This window comes from Pteronotus mesoamericanus, unplaced genomic scaffold, assembly GCF_021234165.1.
Source record: "Pteronotus mesoamericanus isolate MK-2021 breed Mesoamerican mustached bat unplaced genomic scaffold, CSHL_Meso_final contig_25, whole genome shotgun sequence".
NCBI classification, from domain to species: Eukaryota; Metazoa; Chordata; class Mammalia; order Chiroptera; family Mormoopidae; genus Pteronotus; species Pteronotus mesoamericanus.
The window spans coordinates 19,997,095-20,023,438 of record NW_026555105.1 but is presented as its reverse complement, the minus strand read 5'-3'; the positions used below and the strand labels follow the sequence as shown (position 1 = coordinate 20,023,438).

Sequence of the window (26,344 nt, the reverse complement as noted above, 5' to 3'; positions counted from 1 at the left end):
GGGGCGGACGCTCACGCCCCTCCTTTTTTCTCCTCCTCCGCGCCGCGGCGCGCTCGGGCCTTCGAGCCGACATGGGCGCCGCCGCGTGGGCATGGCCGCCCTTGCCGCTGTGTGCGTCTCTTCTGCTGCTGCTTCTGCCGCTCCCGGGGCTGCCCGCGGGCTCCTGGGATCCGGCCGGTTACCTGCTCTACTGCCCATGCATGGGTAAGGCCTCCCGAGCCCTCTCTCAAATGAGGAAACTGAGGCCCAGAGAGACGAAGCCACTCCTTTGAGGCAACCAGAGATACCTTGACAGGTCTAGGGGAGAACCCCATCGTGGGCAATGAGATGCCTCAGTGTCCAACCTTCCATTTGGCAGCAAATGAGAAAACTGAGGCCGGGAGAGGTTACACGTTTTGCGCAAAGTCTAAGCAATCCCGGAGCCTAGCAAATAGAGTTAGTGGGACAGAACTTTATGTCATTAACCCAACGCTGACTCTGGGCGATTCTTTCACTCATTAGAAAAGTGTTTGCAAGGCGCTTACTCTGTGCCCAGCCCTGTGCACTGCTCTAGGGATTCAGCAGTGATAATACAGAAAACTCCATGGCCTTTAGAGCTTCCATTTTAGTTGGGAAAGATAGTCAGTAAAAGATAAGCTTAAACAATAAGTAATTACATATTATTACTTACGGGAAAATAGAGAAAGGTAAGGGAGAATCTGATGGCCCGCCAAGGGGTGCAATTTAAATGGGATGGTGGATCATCATTGTAAAAATCATGCATTTCTTTAAATCCTCCAGACCCCTAACCATGATAATTTGGACCTGTGCCCATTTTCATCACACCGTTCTCCTTTCCCAGATCCTCCAGCTGCACACTTATCCCCTTTCTGTTCTTCAAGGATACTCAGATCCTGAAGCTTGTGCTATTGCCTATGCTATTCCCTCTGCCTGGAACACCCTCCTCTTCACTTCCGCCACACCAACTCCTTCCCATTCTCAATTCACAGCTTAAATGTTGCCAAAAAGGACTTCACTGACCTCAACCCAAATAATGTCTTTATTCTCCATTATCAAACTTTTTTCATTTCATTCTTAAAATTATCAAAACTTGTCAGTGTATATTTATTTACACGTTTAATGTAAACGTGGCTGGACCGTGAGTCCTAAAGGGCAGAGACCTTATCCTTCTTGCTCACTCCTGTATTTTGGCACCTAGCAGAGAGCCTGGCACATTGTGGCATCTCAATAATATTTGTGGGATGAATGAATGGATGCCATGGTAGGGATAACAAGGAGAATGAGGCAGGGTCCTTGCCCTGAGGCATTCGTAGCCTGAGGACACAGCAAGTACAAAGGCCAGGAATGGGAAAGGACATTATAGGATTAGTGAAGAACCCATAGTAACTCAAATCCAAGAGGGGAAGCAGAGGAGGGGGACTGAGTAGTGACAGCAGATTGTTGAAAAGATCCCAGTGAATGAAGCATCAGAGTTGGCTCTTCTTGCACAGGTGAATAGAGATAAAGGTGAAAAGCACTCCTGGAGTGAACATCAAAAAGCAAAGGCTTAGGCACTAGTCAGTGTGGCTCAGTTGGTTGGAATGTCACCTTGTAACCAAAAGGTTTGTGTTTGATTCCTGGTCAGGGCACATACCTGGGTTGCAGATTTGATCTGCAGTCCAGGGGCGTGCAATCCCTGGTTTGGGTATGTGTTGGAGGCGACCAGTCGATGTTTCTCTCTCTCCCTTCCTCTCTCCCTTCTTCTCTCTCTAAAAGCAATGAAAAAATCGGGTGAAGATTGAAAAAAAAAAAGAAGAAGAAGAAGCAAAGGTTTGGGTTGAATATGTGTAGACTAGAAATGTAGAGCCTGTTTGGGAAACAGCAGGGAACCTGGAGTGGCTGAAGCAGAAGGGACGGGCCTGAAGGGCCTTGACTGTTAGACCCAGGAGTCTAGACTTGATCCCACACTACCAGCTCCCCTGGCTCTTCCCAACCCTGGCTCTGCATCCTTTATGAGCCTTGCATTCTCCATGCCCTCAATGCCCCAGGCCTCACCTCTCTCGCAATATACCATCCAGGGCGCTTCGGGAACCAGGCTGATCACTTCTTGGGCTCCCTGGCATTTGCAAAGCTGTTGAACCGCACCTTGGCTGTACCCCCTTGGATTGAGTACCAGCATCACAAGCCTCCCTTTACCAATGTGAGTACCCCCCGCTGACCTTGGCCCTTGTCCACTCTTCTCCAATATTGTTCACCTTTGCTTGTTGACCCCAAGTCCTCTGGGCTTTACCTTCCACCCCTCTGTTCTTGCCCTACCCCGACCCAGAACTGTCTTCCCTGGCATAAAATGACTAATGTTTCTCCTGCACTGGTTGTCTGCCAGGTACTGTTCTGAGCGCTACATGAGGATTAGCTTTCTTCTCCCTCATCACATTCCAGTGAGAACTCTGATTTAGAGAGGTTAGCTAATTTGTCCTAGGTCATACAGCGTGTGCATAGTAGAGCTGGAATTCTAGCCAGTGCTGTCTGACTCTAGGGCCTGTGACCTGAATGTAAAGCCTCATTTATTTCCAACCCTGGTTGATCTCACCCTTTGTGCATCCCATTGGTCAAAGGGTAATGGGTGCTATTATCAGTTTTGAAAGATAATATTGAAGCACAGGTTAGTTCATTGTGTCCAAGGCCACAAACCCAAGCTCTCATCCCAGTAAGGAGCTTCCTGAGCATAGTGACGCTCAGTATCCTCCAATTCCTTGCTTATTCTCAGTCTTCCACTGGTCCTGTCTTTGTTCACACTGTATCCATGGGGGCCTGGCAGTAGTAACTGAATTAATATTTAATGAATTGACTTTAAAAGTTTACAATAAGCCCTGACTGGTGTGGCTCAGTGGGGTGGGCGTCATCCCACAAACCAAAAGGCCACTGGTTCAATTCCTAGGCAAGGCACATGCCTGAGTTGTGAGCCAGGTCCCTGGTTAGGGGAGTGCAAGAGGCAACTGATCGATGTTTTTTTCTCTCACACATCACACGTTGATATTTCTTTCCCTCTCTCTCTCTCCCTCCCTTCCCCCTCTCTAAAATTAAATAAAATCTTTTTTTTTAAGTTTTCAATAAACCTTAAAAAATTATACTTAGTATGTTCAAAACATTGTATTTAATTTTTATAGTCTTTTCTCTGCATAGGATTTATTTTTTCCTTCATATGCCTGTATTTAGAGAGGGTTGTGTTTTTTTTAAGATTTTGTTTACTTACTTTTAGAGAGAGGGTAAAGGAGGGAGAAAGAGAAGGAGAGAAACATGGATTCGTTGCCTCTCACATGCCCTGAACTGGGGATCTGGCCAGCAACCCAGGCATGTGCCCTGACTGGGAATCGAGCTTGTGACCTTTTGATTTGCAGATGGGCACTCTATCCACTGGGCCACACCAGTCAGAGCCAGAGAGCTTCTTAACAAAGGTTAAAAACCAGAGTTCTTGAAATCATAGCCTGGCTTGGCCACTTACTAGCTGGATAGTTGAGCAGGGCACTCTTTGTGTCTTGCTTTCCTCATCTTTAAAATAGGCTGGTAATAATGGTAGCTGTCTCCGACCAAGACTTAGTGATTATAGCATGCCTTGAATGACGTACGTCTCTTTCTTAGAGTCAACTGAGCTCATCAGCATAAAGAGCTTAGGACGCAGGAAGTCCACAGTTACCAGGAGCCATTGACGTTCTAATTTTTTTGCACTTGCTGTTATAATTTAGACATTGCCCATTCATCTCCCTCTGGCTTGCTGTTCCTCACCATACCTTCTCAGCCAAGTCTTTTGGAGTCTTCACGCAAAAGATTACCTAACCCACCTCAGTTAGTCTCCCTTTCCCTACTGGGACCATTCTCAGACCGGTCATCAGGGACCTCAGAGTTACCAAATCCAGAGGTCATTTTCAGTTCTTACCTCAACTAACCTGGTGGCACCTCTCTTCTTCCTAAACTTTCTTAATCCCCTAGCTTTCAAGACACAGCCTGCTCCTGCCTCAATCCTGTCCTCTCAACAATTCCCTCTTTGCGCTATATTGGAGGCTGCTCTAGCTCTACCCACTGTTTAAATGTTGGTGTGTCTTCTCTTTCTGTTTGTTTATTAAATATATGACCTCAGATGAGTTACCAAGATTCTGTCTACCTGGGTTTCTTCATAAGTAAACTGGAGATGGTTACATTCCTCCTCTTAGAATTAGATGAGCAAGTCCATAAAATGTGATGAATACAGCACCTGATGTTAAGTCAGCACTCAGTATAGACTAGTTGCTTTTTTTTTAAATTTCTTAATAATTCATTTTGGGGAGAGAGAAACATCAATTTGTTGTTCCACTTATATATGTGTTCATTGATTGCTTCTTGTATTTACCCTGACCACGGCTACAACATTGGTTTGTCAGGATGATACTCTAACCGACTGAGCTACCCAGCCAGAGCAACATTAGTTGCCATTATTATTATTATTATTATTCTTTTTATTTGCTTTGCTATAAATTTCTGTTGACTTTTATGGCTTTTGCTATACTCCACATACCTCCCAAATACATCCATGGCCCAGACGCTCCTCTGACCATAGACCTCTGTTTCTAACTTCTAAGCCCTTGGAGTCCACTTGGTTGTTTCACAGATATCTCAAATTCTCAAAGCCAGAATTTGGCATCCGTCCCCTTAAGCTTCTTTTACCTCCTGTATTCCCAGCCTTAGTGTGTGTTACCTTCATTCGCCTGGATACCAAGTCAGGAATCTACAGGTCATCTTAAATGCCTCCCTTTACTCTATACCTCATGTTCTTTTACACCTGCTAGCATTTCCATGCCTCTCCATCTTTGCTTGGACTTACAAGCGATCCTCAAAAATACATGTTGAGCCCTTACTGATGTGACTCAGTTGGCCGGGCATTGTCCCGCAAAGCAAAAGATCACCATTTCAATTTCTGCAGGGCACATGCCTGCATTGTGGGTTCGGTCCCCATTGGAGTGCATATGAGAGGCAACTGATCGGTGTTTCTTACATCAGTGTGTCTCCTTTTTCTCCCTCCCTTCCCCTGTCTCTAAAATAAATAAATTTTTAAAAATTAAAAGAAATACATGTTAAATGAATACTTGAACAAATAAAAGGACTATTGCAGTAGCCTCTTATTTCCCCTCTTCTAATTTTACCATCCATATATTCTGTCCTCCATCACCAGATTTCAAAAAGGAATATCTAGTATTCTTTCTGCTTAAAATCCTTCAGCAAGACCTTGTTGCTAATAGTTAAGTTTCCTAAAATCTGTTCTTCGGAACACCAATGACTTAGATAAGAAGTGTGTGGTAGTTAAATCATTTTGGGAAATTATATTCTCAATTCTCCATCTCCCCAAAATTGGGGATTCAGAATGCACATTACTATATTAAAGGCCCTGAGAAGTCCTGTAGTAAAGAAGCCAGCTTAACAGAAAACTTTTCAAGCCTGTTTAACTCCGGAGTCTTTTTATTGCAGAAGCCTTTATGCACCTGAGCCAGTAGAACATGCTTGGGAACCCTGTTCTATAGGATAAAGTCTAAATTTTATTCCATGGTGTTCTAAGAAATTGTTTTTAATCTAGAAAAATACAAAGATTAACACAATCACCATCTATATACCCCTGACTAGAAGTGATAATCATTAACAGTTTGCTATAGATAAAGTTGTTAAAAGATAAAATCTCTCTTGGCTCCTGACGCTAATCCTAATCTTTCCTTCCACCCCCAGAGCAAACCACTATCATGGCTATCTTAGCCCTCCTGTGACTCTTTTCAAGTTCTTTTCTACATTCAAGAGTCCTTGTGCCCATCTCCTGGTGTGAAGTGTAAGAACTTCTGCATTTTAAACTCTATTAGATGCTGCAAGATTACATTCAAAGTGGTTGTTCCAGAACGTACACTTCTACTCCAGCCAAGTGCAAAAATGCCCCTTTTTCCCATGTTCTTTCCAGTAGTTAGAGTTGAGCTTTTAAATTTTTGCTCGTGAGAAGTGATGCCTTATAATCCTAATTTGATTTTTCCTAATTACTAGTGAAGTTGCACATCTTTTGTGTGTATTGGCTATTTGGGTTTTCTTTGCCGTGAGTTGTTTACTCCTAAGCTGGGCCCATATTTTCTCTTGCGTCATTTCTCCTTTGCCTTATGGATCAGTAAGGCATTTTCTAACCCAAGGGAAATTACTCTTTGTTCTTTACTTTACAGATACCTTGTCCTAGTCTCTCTCTGTCCTCATTTGTTGTCTTTTGCCAAAAGTTTTTCATTGGTATGTAGTCTGAGCTGAGTCTTGGAGTGTATGGTTTTAATGAATGTCTATAAAACAGCTACTAGGATACTGAGGAGCAACCCCTGCCCTTCCTTTCTCCTCTTTTTTATAGATCCATGTGTCCTACCAGAAGTACTTCAAGCTGGAGCCACTCCAAGCCTACCATCGGGTCATCAGCCTAGAGGACTTCATGGAGAAGCTGGCACCCACCCATTGGCCCCCTGAGAAGCGGGTGGCGTACTGCTTTGAAGTGGCAGCCCAGAGAAGCCCTGACAAGAAGACATGCCCGATGAAGGTAAGTCCTGTGGGTCTGGGGAGCTCTTTCCACCTGTTCCATGGTATCTAGGTCACTGAGACACCGCATGATGGCACTATGTTGGGGAAGGCACCAGAAGGGCGTAAGATAGAAAGATGGAGATTTCAGTCCCATTTCTGGCATTTTTTCAGTGGTATCACTTTGGGTAGAGGACTTTGCTTCGTCTGAACCTTTGTTTCTACCTACAAAATAAAGATGCCACTCCTTGCTCTGTCTCACCCATAAGGTATTACAAGGGCCAGGGTGTAAGAGTGCTTATAAACTGTAAAGTGCCACATTAGTAATAACAAGTAATGCTCACATAGCACTTACTACATACTGTGCCATGCTAAGAGCTTTACACATATTAACCCACTCAATCTTCAAATGCTCTGTGAGGAAAGTACAATTAACATCCCCGTTTTATAGAGAGGTCACTGAGTGCAACAGAGAGAGGTTCAGTATTTTGCCCAAGGTCTCACAGTAAATGCGTGGTGGAGCCACGATTCAGCCCTAAGTAATCTGACTCCATCGTCCACTCTTCTACCTTGTATACTTTCCTGCCTTCAGCAGATAAATGAGAAGCTGTTGTATTTTATCACTACAAATTTGTAAATTTGTAAATTTCTGGCACTTTGGGAATATGGCAGTCTTTGATATATATTTCAGTGCTTAAGCTGAAGTCTGCAGAGTGGTTGGAGGAGCCATGAAATGTGAGAAAGGAGACGGCTTACAGTCCTAACAGTGTTCTCACTTGCTGTATGAGCATGGCAAGTGTCTTACTCCATTTGGCCCTAATTTCCATATGGAAAGTAATGGCATTGGATTAGCTGGTCTTGAAAGTCTCTTGAAGCTCTCTAATCCATGGCCCCATACCCAAGGTCCACTTCCTCCCCAGACCCAAGTCAATGCTACAGGGTCAGTGGGATATGGCATGAGAGAGAGAAAGACTCCTTCATACACTGGTGAACATCTTCTGGAAACCAGGCTGGTGGGGAATTGCCTTCCTCTGGCCCAAGACAAAGACTTACACAGTGGCATTCCTATTCCTACTGGGTCATCCTATGAGGGTGTTTCAGCCTAAGTCAAATCACCAGAGTCCCCTCATCCCCAGCTGCTTGGCCCCATTCCCAGTTGGCTTTCCTTCTCCCTCCTTAAGCCTTTGACCACTCTCTTTCTGCAGGAAGGAAACCCTTTTGGCCCATTTTGGGATCAGTTTCATGTGAGTTTCAACAAGTCAGAGCTCTTTGCAGGCATTTCCTTCAGCGCTTCCTACAAAGACCAGTGGATCCAGAGGTACTTGGAGAGGGGTCAGCATTGCTGGGTTTGGAGAGGGGTATGGGGCCCGTGGACATTCAGCGCCTTCCTGGCTTTTTCCCCATCTGCCACACCCTGATATACGAGACCAAAGGTACGGCTGTTCTGTCTGCTGAACTTGGGATCCTGTGAGATCTGTTCCCATCTTAGCGCCTGACACAGGGGGACATTGACCTGCCACGAGGTTGAGCAAGAGTTTATCAGTCGATAAAGGATGTTATAAAAAGATTATTGTGCAGTCATGAGTGTCGATTTCCTCCTCGAGGCGTGAGAATCACTCCCCTGTTACCTTCCTCTTAGCAAGGTGAAAATTGGAAGCAGCTTCTAGAAAAGAACAACTTTAGGTGCAGACTGAGAAATGATGTCATCCTGATAATTGGATGTGCCTTATTAGTTGTGCTCCAGTCAGCCCTATTTAAAAAAAAAACAAAAAATAGCCCTGCTGGTATGGATCAGTGAATTGAGTGCTAGCCTGTGATCTAAAGGGTCACTGGTTCAATTCCCAGTCAGGGCACATGGATGGGTTGTGGGCCAGGTCTCCAGTTGGGGGCACGCAAGAGACAACCACACACTGATGTTTCTCTCCCTTTCTTTCTCCCTCCTTTCCCCCCCTCTCTAAAATAAAGAAATAAAATCTTTTTTTTAAAAAATAGGTTAGCAGGGCATAGGCACAGGTGGTGAAATATTTATAGAACATCTGTCATGTATGAGACACAGTACTCAAAGACCAGAGGTGATATATAAAAATGAGGACGATCCAGCCTCAGCCTTCAGCTAGCTGCTGTCTGGTTATAGGGATGATAACTTAACATAGTGCACTTGCCCTTAATGCTGTAGATCGCCAAAAAGAATGTGGGCTTAGAAGTAAGGCTTGAGTTAGGAGCAATAAGGAGCTTATGAATTTATACATGGTCGTAGCACTTCGTATTTAGCAGGCCAAGGATAGACTGAGTAGAGAAACAAGCACAGGTTCAGGATAAAACAGGCCTGAGCACCAGCAAGCCCTGCCTCTTTCTCAGGTGACTGAGCAAACCACTCTAGCTAACTGGCCTGGGTTTCCTCCTTGGTTTAATGGAGGATGATGGTCTCTGCCTTCTGGTGTATAAAGCACATGGCACATTGTAGGGGTCCAACCAGTGTTAGCTATTACTGTTATTCTCACGCTTTATTTCATTTAAGACTTCAAGAAATTTCATGTAGTGGGTATTGTCAGTTTCCACTTGACAGGTGAGAAAACTGAGGCCAATGAAGTTAAATAACTTGCCCAAGGTAATGCAGATATTGAGTGGACAGCTGGAGTCTGTATGTAAGCCTTTAGTAGACAATAACTATATTTAGTGCCTACTATATGCCATACACTGTGCTGTCTTTTAAGGTAATAACTCATTTAATCCTTCCACAAGTTTCAGGGGACAGGTGTTATTGTCATGTGCTTTACAGTTAAGGAAATTGAAGAAGAGAGTAGTAAGGTCACTTGCCCAAGATCACACAGCCTGAAGTGCAGTCTGGGATTTGAACCCAGGCAGCCTGACTCCAGAGCAGCCCCATACTTAAGTCACTGCAGAAAACAGCTGTGCCTTTAACAGCTGCCAATTCCTATTTGAGACTTGCCTTCAGAGCTAGTTCATGAGCTACTGAGTATATTCAGTCATGGCAGATTCTAATCCCCCACATTGTTGATTCCAAACAGGGCAGTCCCATTTAATCGCCTTTGTGGTTCTCCCTACTCAATTCTTAATCACCTGGAGCTATTACCCGAAGGCAGACCTGCCCTGAATGGATAGAGATTTGCCCCTTACCACAAAATGCCAGAAAAAAGAAAGAAAGAAAAATGACACCACTCTAAAAGCAGCTCCAAAAGCAAATTCCAGAAAGCCAGGAAAAGCACATGATGCTGTTGGAAAAGAAAGAACAGTGCTGCTGGGATGTTGCTGAAACACCTTTTTATTACCCCACCGTCTTTTTGAAATTCACTGAGTTGTAGGAATTGTGTAAGGGCTTGGGGAAGCTTGTGCCTTAACAGCCAAGTCTTTAGGAAAGGAAAGCTAATAGAGAAGATGTGGTCTCTGGAGGCAATTTGAGAGAGTTAGGGTCAGCTGGGAAGCTGCCTTCCTTTATGCTTTCATTCCACACGAATTTAAGAAGCACCTCCTGTGTGTCAAGCACTGGTCTGGATGCTGGGCATACAGGCAAGAATAAGGCATTTAAGGCCCTTGTCCTGATGGAGGTGAGTCTAATGGGGGAGACAGTGAATGCTTTTCCATAAGACGAACGGATAATGTGTGATTGGCAGGGCTGAGACCTTGTCTTTGTCAGCTTGGTTTGCTCTAGCAAAAGACCACAGACTGGGAGGCTTAAACAACAGACATTTATTTCTCACAGTTCTGGAGGCTGGGTATTCTAAGATCAGAGTGCCAAATGGTAGGATTCTGGTGAGGACCTTTTGGTTTGCAGACACTGCCTTCTTGATGTATCCAAACATGTTGGAGAGAGAACGAGCTCTCTGGTCTGTTATAAGGGCACAGTTCCCATCGTAAGGACTCCACCCTCATGACCTCATCTAAACCTACCCACCTCCCAAAGGCCCCACCTCCAAATGCTAACACATTGGGGATTGAGGCTTCAACGTAGGAATTTAGAGGGGACGCAAACATTCAATCTGTAACAGACCTGAAGGATGGGGACCTAGCCAAGCAAAGAGATGGAGGAAAAGGAAGTTTTTCATGGTGGGGACAGGGATAGCAGAGGCTCTGAGGCAGGAATAAGCGTGGTGTGGTTAAGGGATAGGAAGAAGGCCGGTGTGGCCGGTGTGGAGTGTATGAGGAGGAGAATGGTAGGATGTCTCCATTGTCTGTTGCTGCATAATAAAGCACTCTTGAACTCGGTGCTCGACAACAGTTTATTATTTCTCAGACTTCTGTGGGTTGACTAGGCTTAGCCAGGCAGTTCTTTTTTTTGTTTGTTTTGTTTTTCCATTTTATTTATGCAATCCCAACTGCACAAAGTTTCAGTCCATATTAAACATCTAATTTCTTGGAATGAATACCTGTTAAAATGCCCACCACAGGTTTGGTGTGGGAGATTGCTTTTAAAAATAAAGAAGAAAATGAAATTTACTCATAATCCTATCACTCCTCCAAAAAACACTACTAGCATTTTGATGTATATACTTCCACCCTGCAGACATCTTCATGAACATACATGTACCTACACATACTAACTTGAAATTATTATACATAGTTTGTAATCAAATGTGTTTTCTAAGGAGCAATTAATATTAAGTTACCTGGATAGTAAATATTACAGGCAAGATCAGTTTTAAACGTATAAAAACATGGGATTTCAAAAAATGGGGTCCTGGCCAGCCAGTTCAGTTGGTTGGAATGTCATCCCTACACCAAAAAGTTTGCGGGTTCAATTCCCACCCAGTCAGGGCATATACATAAGTTGTGGGTTCAGTCCCCAGTCAGGGCATGTGCAGGAGGCAAGTGATCAACGTTTCTCTGTCACATCAATGTTTCTCTCTGTCTCCCTCCTAAAATCAGTGAACATATCCTCAGGTAAGGATTAAAAAAAAAAAAAAAAAATGGTACCAGTATACATATATACCAATGGAGTGTATGTATTTATTTATTTAAATTTTTTAAGTGTACAGTTCAGTGGCATTAAGTATATTCAGTCTTGTACAACCATTGCTGCTATACATCTCCAGAACTTTTTCACCATCCCAACAGAAATTCAACCCATTAAACGATAACTCGCCATTCTTCCCCAGCCCCCATAGCCTCTATTCTAGTTTTCTGCCTCTATGAATTTGCATATTCTGGGTCCCTCATGTAAGTGGAATCATATATTTGTCCTTTGTGTCTCGCCTATTTAGTTAGCATAGCATCTTCAGAGTTCACCCAGGTTGTAGCATACATCAGAATTTTAGTCCTTTTGAGTCCATTGTATATATAGACCACATTTTATTTATCATTCATCTATTAGTGGGCACTTGGGTTAGCTGGGCTCTTCTTGCTTATGGTCTCATGTGTCTATAGTCAGCTATCAGTTGGGGCTAGCATCATCTGAAGGCTCGACTGGGTTGCATGTCCAAGAGGGCTCACTTGTGGCTGTTGTCTGGGAGCTCAGCTGGGGCAGTGGGGCAGTGGCAGGCATACACTTGATCTCTCCATGTAACTTGGACTCTGACAAGATTCGGGTTCTGAGAGGGTCCATCCAAGGCGTGAGTGTTCTGAGAGACAAAAGGTGGAAGCTGCTGGCCCCCTAAAGGCTGGGCCTTCAGCCAGGGCAGTGTCGCTCCTGCCAAACGCTGCTGGGAGGGGGCATGGAGCCCACCCAGAGGGAAGAGATTTAAGAATTACTGTGCCAAGCAATCCAGTAGGAAACCTGTGAGTGCTTTTTAGGGTATATGGATTTTCAACATCTTCTAAACTAGTGGACACTGGTGTGCTGTAGAAAATTGTCCTTGCGGGGCAAGGATATGGGTACAGGGAGAGTAGCATTGGAAGGTGTCAGGCTTTTCCCCGGCTCACTGTAACTCAGCAGACTGCTTTCCTTCTCCGGTTGCAGTGCCCCATCTGTAAAATGAAGGGTGAGCAAGGTCACTGGTTTTCAAACTGTTCCATAGAATTCTTGAGAAGCGCCTATAATGCCATGGGGGCGGCCATGGGGAGCCAAGTGTTCTGTTCTCTTCCCCCACCTCCTCCAGCCAGTGACCCTCTTGTGTATTACCCAAAGGTTTGGATGGCCACTGGTCTAGGTTTTTCAGGCTTCACTTAGGCTATACTTAACAGAAAACCCAAACTAATGGCAAGTTAAAAAGACAGAAGTTTATTATTTTCTTCAGTAAAAAAGTCCTGGGGTATGCAACCCTGGCTGGGTGGCAGCTCCATTGTGTCATCAGGAATCAGGCTCCCGTCTCTCTGCTCAGCCAGCCCAATACTGGCTTTTATCCTTAGTGTCACCTCATAGGCTAAGCTTCAGCCATCACATCCTTGCCCCAGTCAACTAGGACAAAATGGGCACAAGAAGGGCACATCCTCACCTTAAGTAGCCTTCTTATAGCTTGCTTACAACTCATTGGCTGGTACTTAGGCACATGGCCATACCTAACTACAAGAAGTACTGAGAAATGCCTTTATCTTGGGCTGCTGTGTGTCTAGCTGAAAGTTAGGTTCTAGGAGAAGAGGATAAGAGGTGTTTCTTTCCCACTAACTGATTTCTCAGAATCCTTCCAGCTCTGCTGGTTCTGAGATGGCAAATACTCTGGTATAGATTTAATACCACAGACATTTATTGCACATTTACTGTTGGAAGGCTATGTTCCATCAAGCCGGATCATTCTGGTGGCATGAAAATAACAGGTATTTGAGCACATAGCTTATCATCCTCCCCGGCTGCAGCCTCCCTGAGAGACCATAACCAGATGATATGTAATTAGCAGGGGCTGAGACCTGAAAAATGAGAAGGAGCCAGCTATCTAAAGAGCTGGAAGAAAAGGTCGTTCTTCATAGCAGGGACATCGAGAGCAAAGCTCTGCCTCACTTGTATCCCTGCATCCTCTACTCAGCATGATGAACATCTGTTGGTTTATGGGCACAAAAGTGGATGATGTGCATAGGGAAACCCCAGCTTGTTGGGGCTTCTCAGTAGAATAAGTGTAGTGGTGAAGAACCCCAGAGGTTCAGTGCACCCAGCAGCAGAAAAGCGAACCTCTTTAGCTGCACAGTGAACCAGGCTAGGGCCCTGACTTGGGGTGAGCCGTTGGGGCAGATGGAGTGGTCAGCCTTTCTTTCCAGATAACACTCTCCTCCCTCACAGGCAGCAAATGAGCACCTCCCCCTTGGCCCCTCGCCACTTGTCAGGATCAGAAGTGACATCCCACTGGAACAGCTGGGAGCTGATGGGATGTTGAAGGGATGGACATTCCAAATCTGGAATTCACCAAGGGTCAGCAGCAGGGTCTTTCCAAGGGGACAAGCAGGGTGCAGGTCCTGATTTTAGCTTAACGTCCCAGCCCTCTGGGAGATCACAATCTTTTTCTTTCCTTTTGAAATCCTTTGAGGTGGCATCTGAAAGGAACTTAGCTGAGGGCCTGGCCCGAAGTAGGTGCTCAGTTAATATCCACCTCTTTCTCTAACCCCTGACAACCTGATCTGGTCCTTCTGGTGAGGTCCCTGAATCCTTCTCATTCATTCGTCCATTCATTTATTCTAAAAATGTTTATTGTACCTACTGGGTGTTGAGGCCTGTGCTAGGGGCTGGGAATCAAAAGAAAAGAATATACCGCAGATTCAGCTTTTGAGGTGCTTGTTGAGTTGAGATGGGAGAGTTGGGAGTGAAGTATTTAAGATATAGATTCTGGCCCCGGTTGGTGTGACACAGTTGCTTGGAACTTCTTCCTGTAACTGAAAGGTAATTGGTTTGATTCCCAGTCAGAACACACACCTAAATGATGGGTTCAATCCCTGGTCCAGGCATAGGCACATGCGGCTCCCCACCCAGTCCAGGCGCATACAGGAGGCGTCCAATCAATACTTCTCTCTCATATCAATGTTTTTCTCTCTCCCTGTCTTTCTAAAAGCAATGAAAAAATGTCCTTGGGAGAGGATTTTAAAAAAAAGTATAGGTTCTAGAGCAGACTGCCTGCATTTAAATTCCAGCTCCGACAATTCCAGCTGTGTGACCATGGGCATGTTACTTAACCATTCTGTGCCTCAATTTCCTCATCTGTAAAATAAGACTACTACAGGGCTCATAGGAGAATCAAATGAATTAATATACACAAAGCAATTAGAACATTGTCACATAGTAAGGCTTGATAAATAATTCACATGTATGTGTGGTTTCCAGATGCAATGGTTTGACTTAGGAGTTTTTGACTTTGCAGTGGTGTGAAAATGATATGCATAATAAATTACATGAGCTGTTCAACACTTTGTTATAAAATAGGCTTTGTGTTAGGTGTTTTTACCCAACTGTAAGCTAATGTAAGTGTTCTGAGCATATTTAAGGCAAGCTAGGCTAAGCTATGATATTCATTAGGTTAGGTATATTAAATGCATTTTCAACATAGCATTTTCAACTTAGAGTGGGTTTATTGGGACATAACCCCATGCTAAGTCAAGGAGCATCCGTACACATAAAACTAAATTCTGACAAGACGTGTGTTACATAGAGCCAGGCTGTCAGTGAATACTTGCATGTTAATTCCTTAGCCCTGGCCCTGGACCAGGGTGTGTGGGAATCGTGGTGAACAAGACTGTTTGGGCCCCTACCCTCAAGGGCTGACAGTGGAGCAGGTAAAACAGTTGCTGAGCACATCAGTGTGCAGAAGGCAGCAGAGGAGAAGAGGGGACAGGGAGCCCTCCTGAGGAGTGGAAGCTTGGGAGTGGCTAAAAGTCTTGGAGGTCTTGAAGGTTTGGAAGGTATTTGTGGAATGAGATGTTCGGGTTGGGCGTGAAGAAAGTGGCATTTTCATTGCAGCACTATCCAGCAGGAGGGGACTAGATGGGTACATCACAGTTTATTTGTGCAAAATAGAACACTTAAAGAGAAGCTAATAGGATCACATGATCCACGTGATCGATAAGACCAAATCTCTAAAACATAAAGTTGAATTTTGAAAAAATTGAAATAGGTTACCTGCAACCTGGTGATGTGATGGTGATGATGACAATGATAGTGATAGTCAGAATTTTCTTGGAGTTTTCTACGTACTATTTCTATGTACTAAATACTGTTCTAAATGCTTTGCTTGTGTTCATTTAATCTTCCCAACAGCCCTATGAGGTAGGAACTGTTATTAGCTCTGTTATGGAGGTGAGGAAACAGGCATAGAATGGTTAAGTCACCTGCCCAAGTTCATAAGTGGCAGAGTCAGCATTCTAGAACAAGGTCATCTGGCTCAACAGCCCGTGCTTTTACCATTACACTGTGTAAAAAGCACACAATATAATACCTTTTTATATCAATAGTAGAAGTGTAATCATGCATAAAGTTTCAATATCTTCTGGGCAGAGTAAGAAGGAAAAGAGATGATAGGATAGAGCTTTTATTTAGGTGTATATATTGTTTTTAATCTGAAGCAAAATATTAATAGCCGCTAATTTGAGTCCCAGGTATGTGGATTGTATTTTGTATTTTCCTGTATTGTTTTAAATATTTTATAATTTTTAACTGAAATTTTTATTGAGGTAATTGTAGATTCACGTGTAGTAATAAGAAATAATATAGAGGGATCTCACATACCCTTTGCCCAGTTTCTTCCAGTGGTAATATTTTGCAGAAGTGTAACATAGTATTAATGATCAGAATGTTGACATTGATACAATCTACCCATCTTATTCCGATTTCTCCAGTTTTACAAGTACTCACTTCTATATGTGTGTATGTGTGTATGTGTGTGTATTTAGTTCTATTCAATTTTGTCGCATGTGTAGGTTCGTGTATCTACCACCACAAACAAGATATCAAATAGTTCTAACACTAAAAGACCCTGTGTGGTCAGTTTATAACCACTCCCACCTCCTTAAATGCACACCCCCCCACACACACACTCCTAGTCCCTGGTAACCACTAACCTGATCTTTATTTCTGTTCTTTTCTCCATTTTGACATTTCAAAAATGTTCTATAAATGGAGTCATACAGTATGTAATCTTTTAGGATTGGCTTTTTTCACTCAGCATAATTCCATTGAGATCCATCCAAGTTGCTGCCTGAATCAGTAATTTGTTTCTTTTCATAACTGTAGAGTTCCCTTGGTTGGATGTACCACAGTGTTCATTCACTGGTTGAATAACATCTAAGTTTTTGGCTTTTATGAATAAAGCTGCTGTGAACATTCATCTGCTGGTTCCTGTGTGAACATAGGTTTTCATTTCTGAGTGAAATGGTAGTTACATGTCTAGTTTTATAAGAAACTACCAAAACGTTTTCCAGGGTACTATGCCTATTTCATAATTTTAAGAACAGGATTTGGCTGGCAAAGGAAGACATTACAGGTAGAGGGAAGATGTCTGCAAAGAGCTGGCATTTGAAGGTTCATGGGACAGGAGGGTGTTTCGTGTGGCTGGGATAGGCTCTGGGCTTAGCTCAAGATGGAACACAGGTTCGATCCTCATCCATTCCATCAGCAAACCTTTACTGAGCTCTTACATGTGTCAGATACTGTTCTGAGCACATGGAGGCACTGCCATCAGAAGCATGAGTCTAGCAGAAAAGACAGGGGTGAAATAATTGCAAGGTGCATAGTGTACAGGAGGGAGAACAGCCTTGGAGGGAGGTCTCATGGTGGACACCTGTAGAACTCTTGCTTACCATGAGTGGAGCAGCTATGCCTGTCTCATTCTCCCCTGGGTTCCAGCACCTAGTAGGCAACCAGTAAATATGCGTGAAGTGTTGAGTGGATGAGCGTAGGCAGTGTACGTATTCCCTGTGAGTGCAGTCTGTCCTTTACCTTCTGGAAGCAGCTGCACGTCCCAGTCCCACCGTGTGGGTAAAAGGGCAAGGCTCTGTCCAGACACCACACCCTGGAGTGAATTACCACTCCACAGATTGGAAGCCAGCTCTACTAGAAATTTTTAATTGTTAAACAAGCAGAGAAGGTTGTAAATTCCAGGCGGCGGGATAATATTGCATATTGTGCCTGTTTGCCGCCACGGCGGTTTCTTATCAGCCCTTTGGGGTTTCACAACCTCTCGTGCTTCTTGCATGTTACAGGGCCCCTCCCTCTGCGGAGTCTCTAGGACATGGTGCAACACCATCTTTTTTCCCGTGGGAGTGGTAGCCAGGCTCTCTGCGCATTCTCCATCTGACTCCCTCCTACCCCATTCTGTCTTATGTCTAGATTTTCTCCAAAGGAGCATCCTGTGCTGGCCCTGCCAGGGGCCCCAGCCCAGTTCCCCGTCCTGGAGGAGCATAGGCCACTGCAGAAGTACATGGTATGGTCAGACGAGATGGTGAGGACAGGAGAGGCCCAGATCCATGCCCACCTCAGCCGGCCCTACGTTGGTGTTCACCTGCGCATTGGCTCTGACTGGGTAACTTCCTCCTTTCTTTCCTGGCTGGGTTGGACATATTCCTGAACAGGGCCCATGCCTGTGGGGGTTGAACAGTGAACCCATTGCACCAAGTCCCAGCCAGGCCAGAGAGTTCTTGCTCAGCCAAGTCCATGGAGTCCCCGTATAAGAATCCCCACTGTGTATCATGATCCCACAATAGACACATCAAATATGTGGCTCCAAAGTGCTTGCTTGCCAACTCTTATTTTAACAGTTGCCTTTTTTATCTTCATCTTGCAAATGGATAAACTGAGGTATCAAGCTAGATTCCAGATCAGGCAGCAAGCCAGAGAGCTCAGAGCCGCAGCCCAGGAGCCCTTTGTCCCAGCTCAGTGTTTAGTCAATAGACTAATTGCTGAAAAACAAGTTCTGGAGATTGGGTGGGGCTCCCAAGAAAGGAAGATGTCATCCTCTAAATTTGGAGTCCACTTAAATGTGCAGAAACCTCATCGGATTATCCTCTGTGTGAAAGTAACTGGAGCAATATAGACAGTCTCCTTAATTTATGTAAGATAAATAGAGTGTATGTATATTAGAAATGCTTGTTGTTAAAGACTTGAAAATATATAGAATTTAGCCCTGGCTGGTGTGGCTCAGTAGATTGAGCAGCAGCCTGCAAACCAAAGGGTCTTTGGATCAATTCCCAGTCGGGGCACATGCCTGGGTGGCGGGCCAGGTCCTCAGTAGGGGGTGGGCGGGAGGCAACCACACACTGTTGTTTCTCTCCCTTTCTCCCTTGCTTCTCCTCTGTCTAAAAATAAATCTTAAGAAAGGAAATATATAGAATTTAGATCAAGATTCATTCAGAGTCAATTGAGAAAGTAATGACACACTTACCCACTAGACTCCCTTCCAGTACCTATTCCACAAAGAAAAGGAGCCAGGCTCAGAATGTGTTATGAGGGGTTTCAGCCAAACCTTCAAGGATCAGATAGTTCTCATCTGTACTTTGTTAAAACATAAAGAGATATAAGATGCTATTTTTTATAAAGCTAGCATAACACTAATACCAAACTCAGATAAGGTCAACTCAGAAATGTATATAGCCCACTCTAACTTATGAACATAGATGGACAGATCCTAAGTAAGACCTTAGCAAGTAAACCCATATTAAAGAACATACAACACAAACAAGTAAAATTTATTTCAGGAATGCAATGAAATTGTATTACCTATATTAACACCCAAAGAAGAAAAATCATATAATCATCTCAATACAGGCCAAGAAAGCATTTGGGAAAAATCGACACCCATTTATGATTTAAAAAAAAAACTCTTAACCAAGCAGGAATAGAAGGGAACCACCTTAACTTGATAAAGGCTATCTCTCTGAAACCCACAGCAAACATGTACTTCATGGGAACTATCAGAAGTGTTCCCACTGAAGTCAGAAATCAGATAAGGCTGCCCATTATGACTACCACGGTTCAGAATTCTACTGGAAGTCCCAGATAATGCAGTAAAACCAGTTAAAAAAAGAAAAAAAAAACTGTAAAAAGCCAATATCCCACTACCAAAAAATAAACACTTTTACTGTTTTGATCCATTTCCCTCTTCCCTCAATACGTTTAAAAAAAAATTTTTTTGAGCTCCTCCCATATTGCCTGCCTTTTCCCACTTACCGGCTCCAGCTTCTGGGGTTCCAGGCCAGTTGCTGTCTTTAACTCTGTGCCCCCACGCTGCCCCGTAGAAGAACGCCTGTGCCATGCTCAAGGACGGGACTGCGGGCTCCCACTTCATGGCCTCTCCGCAGTGTGTGGGCTACAGCCGCGGCACAGCTGCCCCTCTCACCATGACTATGTGCCTCCCGGACCTGAAGGAAATCAAGCGGGCCATAAAGCTCTGGGTGAGGGCGCTCAGCGCCCAGTCTGTCTACATCGCCACGGATTCTGAGAGTTATGTGCCTGAGATCCAACAGCTCCTCAAAGGGAAGGTATGTGTGGGCGCTGTGGGAGTGCGGCGGGAAGGGAATCTGGGAAAGCGCCAGGGTCTTCCCGCCGCTCCCGCTATGTGCTTCATGTGCTCCGGCCACCAGGCTTCTGCTTAGATGTTCAATTCTTCTCCAGTTCCTACCCTTTTTTCCAACACCAGCTCACACACCTCTGCAGATTCTCTCCAGCTTTCCCTCTTCTCCTGCAGCAAATGCATTCCAACTGGGGGCTGTCACAGAACTTTTATCACGTCTTCCCTGAAGTTCTTTCTAAACTGTGTGAGACTCATGTGGAAACACGTCTAATTTCTTGCCAGGAATGATGGCTCCTTAAAGGCAGGTCCCAAGACTGACTCACTGTCCTACTCATTGGTGTCTAGCTAGGTGCTTTGACATCCCCCAGGCCTGAGACCCCGCCTTGCCATCACCAGTGTCTAGGACAGAGCATAACACATGTGGACAGCCCATAAGTGTTTGCTGAATAAGCATGTAAAGAGTGGGCCCCTGAGATCCAATGTAGTGGTGGGGTCAAGAGCATGGACTCTGGAGCCAGAGAACTTGGGCTTTACTCACTGTGCAGCCGTACACGAGTCACTGCCTTTCTGTACTTCTGTTTCCTTGTCTATAAATTGGGACCGAGAGTGATACCCATCTCATTGGGTGATTGTGAAGGTAAAATATAAAGAAACTAAAGCTGTCTGGTACAAATAAGTGCTCAGTAAAGTTAGCTGTCATTGATAGTAGAAGTTGGTGGTTGAGGAATAAAGGGAAGGTCTTTCGTGCTTAATTAATGCTTAAGGAAGTCATGAATAGTAAGCATTCAGTATGTGAATAAGCAGTAGAATGTGCTTGGTACTGTATGCGTGAAGAGCATGTATAGATAAAATGACTGAATTAGTAGTAAGCATTCAATGAGACTTTGTTGAATGAATGAAAGACCTAAATGTTTGTGCAGACCTTAAAAGGCAGTGAGTGTCCTCACTTTCTAGCAGTGAGGGAGGGGCTCCCTTTCACCCCAGACACAGGCTTGTGAAGAAAGTGCTGAGACCCAACTGGTGTGGCTCAGGGGATTGAGTGCTGGCCTGAGAACCAAAGGGTCGCTGGTTCAATTCCCAGTCAGGGCACATGCCTGGGTTGGGGGCCAGGTTCCCAGTGGGGGACGTGTGAAAGGCGACCACACATTGATGTTTCTCTCCCTCTCTTTCTCCTTACCTGCCCCCCTCTAAAAATAAATAAATAAAACCCTTTAAAAAAATTAATTAAAAAAAGAAAGTGCTGAGTCAGTGTACTCTGGTCTCCCACCTACCAACTTCTAGGAGAATATCAGAGCTGGGAGACCTCGAAGCATATAACCCAATCCCTGCATTTTATCACTGAGGATACCAAAGTCCCAAGAAGGGATAGAATTTACCCAAGAGGTTGCAGAGCTAATTATAGTGGGCATTACACAGAATGGGTAAGTTTCAAGGAGTGGGTGAAATCGTTCAGGGGCTTTTAGCCATGATTAAACTCATATTATTTCTTTACTACCATCCAAATAGCAAGATGATGATTTTTTGTTACATCAGAAATCTCTATGTGACAGCAAAGCACTTTCCATCCCAGCTCTGCCCACACCACCACTTAGGTACTAAGTTGAAGCATGTGGAGAGCCCCAGGGAGTTTTTTGTGAGTTTTTAGAGTTGATGTACTTGTTATGCCTTGAGCCTCTTGCCATTTTCTGTTTCCTGTTTCTGCACCACTGTTCTTGCCCTTCCCTACTCCATGGGCTCAGAGCCCCCCACCTCCTCAGCCAAGCCTTTCTTCTCCGTTAAGCCTGGCCAGTGCTAAACTTGGGATACTGATAAATAAGAGGTGGTACTGTCCTCCAGGGCTCTCAGTCTAGACTCAAGAAAAGAAACTTTGCAGAGAACTGTAATACATACCATAGGGTGGGGGTGGGGAGCTCATTCATTCACTTGCCCAGTCAACAGATGTTTCTTGAGGCAGGCTCCAGCCAGCAGTAACAAGCAAACTGACACAGCCCACCCCTTGTCAGGTGCAAGAGACTGACATTAATCAGAGGATCCCTAAGGAGTAAGAACTGCAAACTGAGATATGTGCTCTGAAGTAAAGGAATGTGGTTCTGTGGGAGTGCAGAACAGAGGACCTGGCCTAGACAGGGGGGTCAGGGAGGCCTTCCCCAAGGAGGTGAGACCTAACTGCAGCATGAAGTAGGCGTTAACCAGGCAAAAGGACAAGCACCCCAAATCGGAACAAGAGCATATGCAAAGGTCCTGAGGAAGGTGGGAGCCTGGTGTGTAGTGGCTGGAGGTATGAGAAGAGGTGGCCTGAACAGGGCTTTATAGGCCACAATCAAGATTTGTCATGTTTATCTGAAGAGCAACAGGGCACCATTTAAGGGTATTCAGTTTGGGATGGAGAGAGTGATAGATTAGAGGGATTTAAAAAGGTTTTCTCTGGCTTCTCTGTGGTAAGCAGGCCAGGAAGAGAGGTGGTGAAGAGACCAGTGAAGAGATAAGAGAGGATGGTGGCTGACCCAGAAGTGGTCATCCATCAAGGGAAGGGTTCACCTTTGGAGAATATCTTGGATAATAGATTGGACAGGATGTTAGGCTCGGAGGCATAAGGCAGCAGAACTGGATGGGCGGAGCGCTCGTTGGTCAGATCACAGCTTGGTGGGCGAAACCAAGCCACGGGCAGGCTAGGGCTTCGTGAGAAAGGCAGAACTTGAGCTGAGACTTGAAGGGTATGGTGGGGATTTTAAAGGGTAGTTAAAAGGTATTCCAGGCAGATGAAACTTACAAGTGGAGGCAAGTGAATGTTGTGTGTTTGGAGCTGCTGTTGGCAGTGGGGAAAGAGCACTGAGGCTGGAGTTCTATGTGGGGGTGGGCCGAGGCGGCTGCTGGGCTTCTCTCAGAGGCTGGCCCTACCTCTTAAACCTCTCTGCACCTCCTCTTGGGTCTGTAACTTCGGTACAGAGGGAGAATGCTGGGAATACGGCTGCAGGCCTTGGCTGAGCTGGCCACCTTGGCCTGCGCCCAGGGTAAAATACCCTGCCCTTTCTCCTGCAGGTGAAGGTGGTGAGCCTGAAGCCTGAGGTGGCCCAGATCGACCTGTACATCCTTGGCCAAGCCGACCACTTTATTGGCAACTGTGTCTCCTCCTTCACCGCGTTCGTGAAACGAGAACGAGACCTCCAGGGTAGGCCGTCCTCTTTCTTTGGCATGGACAGGCCCCCGCAGCTGCGGGACGAGTTCTGACCCTGGCTGGAGCGCATCGCCAGTCCCCGCCGCTCCCTCCAGCCAGCCTGGCAGCCAGAGCACCTCCCAGGATTGATCCCCAAAAGGGCAAGCTTCTCTTTTCGGCTGCCAAGGACAGAAAAAAGTACCCAGGACTTCCTGAAGGAGGAAGATGGTCCAACTTCCAGGGTACAGGACTTCCAAGCTCTTAGGGGCCAGACCATCTCCCCTGCTTCTGTGCTTCCTGGCTGTTTCTCCTGGGAGTTTCTCATACCAGCAAAGCGGTCTGTCCACTGTGTTTTGGTCTACCCTGCACTGAGCAGTCTGGGATGCTGACTTCTCTTCAAAGAGATTATATATACACCAAGAGGGAGATTTTTATAGTTTTTGTACAAAGTCATGACTAACCTAGAACTCTCCTTCATTTTAAGAAAATCGGAGTTCATTAACATAGGTACCTAAAGTGACCTTAACTGAATGTAGATGAGGCCAGGGGTGGGACAGGGGTGTTTACCACTTCTCCGTATGACCTCCAGACTCATCCCCACTGCCTGGCCAGAGCCACTGTGGACCCCAGCTCTTGGTCCCTTTTCAGGGTTTGAGGCATGAACACTGTCCTTCATTGTAAACACTATGCAAATAGAAGGTCTCCGTCATGGTGCCCTACAGAGCTCCACAGACGGCCTAGTGCTGCTCACACAGCACACTCCCTGCAAGGAGCACATGCCGTCAAGCCAGACTGTCACGGCCCTGGTCTTAGAACCTCTTGGTAGTTGGTGGGCTACCACTAACCTGGCACCATCAGGATCTTAGAACACATCACCAGGGGCCAGGGCTCACTGGCCTGACGGGATCCTTCCGAAGGCTGCCGCCTCCTCTTCTGATCTCTTGTCTCAGGGGCCCGGTTGTAGAATTTTTCCATTAAGTTGGTATCCATGGCCTGTCCTCCCAGCCTTTCGCCTGCAGCTGGAGCCCTCAGACTATATTCTCACAAGGGAGTATTTGCTAAGCCTCTGACCAGACAAGATGCCTCAGACCAGGAGTCACTGGAGTCCCAGTTTGGAAGGAACTTTTGCCCCTTTCTATCCAGTGTAATCTCTGATCCCATGAGGTTTACTCGTTTCTTTTTCTCTCAGATGCTGTGGTTGTAATAATCCATGACTCCTGTGAGTCTGACTTTTTGGCGTTGTGGCTCTAATTTTCAAGTCTAACACCTGCTCATTTCTCGCAATGACGTGACTTCTCTTGGTCTTCGATCCCAGGCAGGTGGAGGAGACTGTCGTGAGAGCCAGGCCCAGGGCTTCAGTCAGGGACTCTTTCCTTGGGTCACATTTGAGAAGAGCACTTTTTTCATCAGGGCAGGCCAGGGCAGAGGTTGTGAAGCGGCCACGGTGTCAAACACCAGAGGTGACATTTATTGCTTAGAGCTGCTGCCCAACTCTAAGCAGGAAGAACTGAAGAGAAAAGGCTTTTACATTTTCCCTCTTGGGGAAACAGTGAAATGTTTTACGTCCTAAGTGGACTCTGAGAGATGGTTTATCTATTCAGACTTGCCCACTAGCCTTATTCAGAGACACGGAGCCTGTGTGCCCGTGCCTCCGTTAGCTGCTTAGGAAAGTGTAGCTCACTGGCTGATTTCCTTTGCTGGATTCATTTGCCCATCACAGCTACGCATTAGGCACATGCGTTAGAGCCTGGGCTCTAAGGGGCCTTCCAGATCATGCTGATTAGCATCAGCTGTAATAATAGCTGTTTCCGGGGGAGAGGGCACCAGAGTTGTAGTCAGATTCAGTGTGTTCTGTACACAAGCATGTTATTCCTCTTTGACCCAGTTCTCTCACCTATAAAATGGTGATAAAAGTGGCTGGGTTGTTGAAGGGCTCAAATCAGATAAAGCATGTAAAGGAGCACATTGTAAACTTGAAAGAGACAAAGGCACCTTGGTGACGGTTGATTATTTTGACTGCTTCTTGCCACACACCTACTCTGCAGGCGCTGTGCTTGTTCGGTGATTTATGGGCAGGTTCTGATTTAGTCCTCCCCTGGACCCAGCCCGGCCCTGGGAAGTAGAAACTACTGTTATTATCCTCTTCCTGCACAAGGCAAAACTAATTACCAGAAAGTCCTCCGTTTTCCCAAGGCCACACAGCTGGTGGCAGTAAGCCAGCATCTGACCTCCCAAAGCCAGTGCTGGCAGCCACCATGCTCTGCTGCCCACAGTTCACAGCACACCCTTTACTCCCAGGGGCCTCTGCTGTGGGTTGGCTGCTGCCAGGAGGGTTCGGGGAGGGGGAGATCGCCCAAAAAACAGGCAGCCACGTGAAGCTCATAGTCCCCTTGGCTAGTTATTCCACATCCTTTCAGTAACAGGTATTTATTGATCAACTACTATGTGCCAGGCTCTGTGCTAGGTACTAGGGTTTCAGCAGGGAATCAGATACAAAAGTCTTTGTTCTCAAGGAATTTGCATTCTAGTAAGTGGGCAGCACAGTAAGGAAGTGTACTGTGGGGGTTGCTGACTAAGTGCTGTGAAGGAAAATAAAGGGCATGAGGGTGACGAGGGGGAGCAGTGCTGTGTTAGGTACAGAGCGCAGCTAAGGCCTCTGAAGCCGGGGGCAGCGGTGGAGGCGGGGGGGCGGGGGCGGGGGGGGGGGGGGGAGGCCCTGCCTCCAACACCTGGAGGCAGCGCACTCCCAGCAGCAAACAGAAGAAACGGCAAGTACATGGGCTCTGAGGCTGAAGTGGGTGAGTGAAGAATAGCAAGGAGGCCCATGTGGCCGCAGTGGCAGAAGGGAAACAAGCAACAGGACAGGAGGGTTCGCTCGTCCTGCAGCCTGGAGGGCAGCGGCAAGGTGAGGCTTGGCTTTTATTTGGAAATACATGGAAAACCTTTGTAGGGTCTGAGCAGAGGAGGAGCATGGTCTGGTTTCTGTTTTTGAAAGACCTCTTTGCCACATAGAGAAGCAGAGGGAGGAGGACGAGTGGAAGCGGGGAGAAAGCGGGGCTGTTGCAAAAATACAGGAGAGAAAGACAGACGATGGGTCGGGCAAAGGTCGCTGCACTGAAGGTGGTAGGAAGTGGTCAGATTCTGGATATATAAAATAATTTTTAAATTTCAACCTCTTTTTTTTAAAGATTTAAAGTCCATAGTTTTAATCATGCAGTATATACAATGTAATGTCCTTTCACTTGATTGTATTTCATATTCTCCATGTTGTTACATGGCCTGA

At 45.6% G+C, this 26,344-nt stretch overlaps 1 protein-coding gene across 1 annotated transcript; it reads left to right on the top strand.

Moving 5' to 3' along the window:
* Window positions 1-38: 38 nt before the first annotated feature.
* POFUT1 (protein O-fucosyltransferase 1) lies at window positions 39-25,726 on the top strand. Its single transcript, XM_054573898.1, has 7 exons — window positions 39-204; window positions 2,058-2,179; window positions 6,374-6,556; window positions 7,740-7,852; window positions 17,729-17,921; window positions 19,633-19,875; window positions 22,947-25,726. Exons 1-7 carry the CDS (start codon window positions 72-74, stop codon window positions 23,133-23,135), a joined length of 1,176 nt encoding a protein of 391 aa, XP_054429873.1. The 5' UTR covers window positions 39-71; the 3' UTR covers window positions 23,136-25,726.
* The last annotated feature ends 618 nt before the right edge of the window (window positions 25,727-26,344 follow it).

Bases quoted from the DNA above. Each gene is read 5' to 3' on its own strand.
- POFUT1 (XM_054573898.1), top strand. From the start codon at position 72: ATGGGCGCCGCCGCGTGGGCATGGCCGCCCTTGCCGCTGTGTGCGTCT. The intron at 17,922-19,632 runs GTAACTTCCTCC...GCTGCCCCGTAG, and splicing joins TGCGCATTGGCTCTGACTGG to AAGAACGCCTGTGCCATGCT. The intron at 19,876-22,946 runs GTATGTGTGGGC...TTTCTCCTGCAG, and splicing joins AACAGCTCCTCAAAGGGAAG to GTGAAGGTGGTGAGCCTGAA.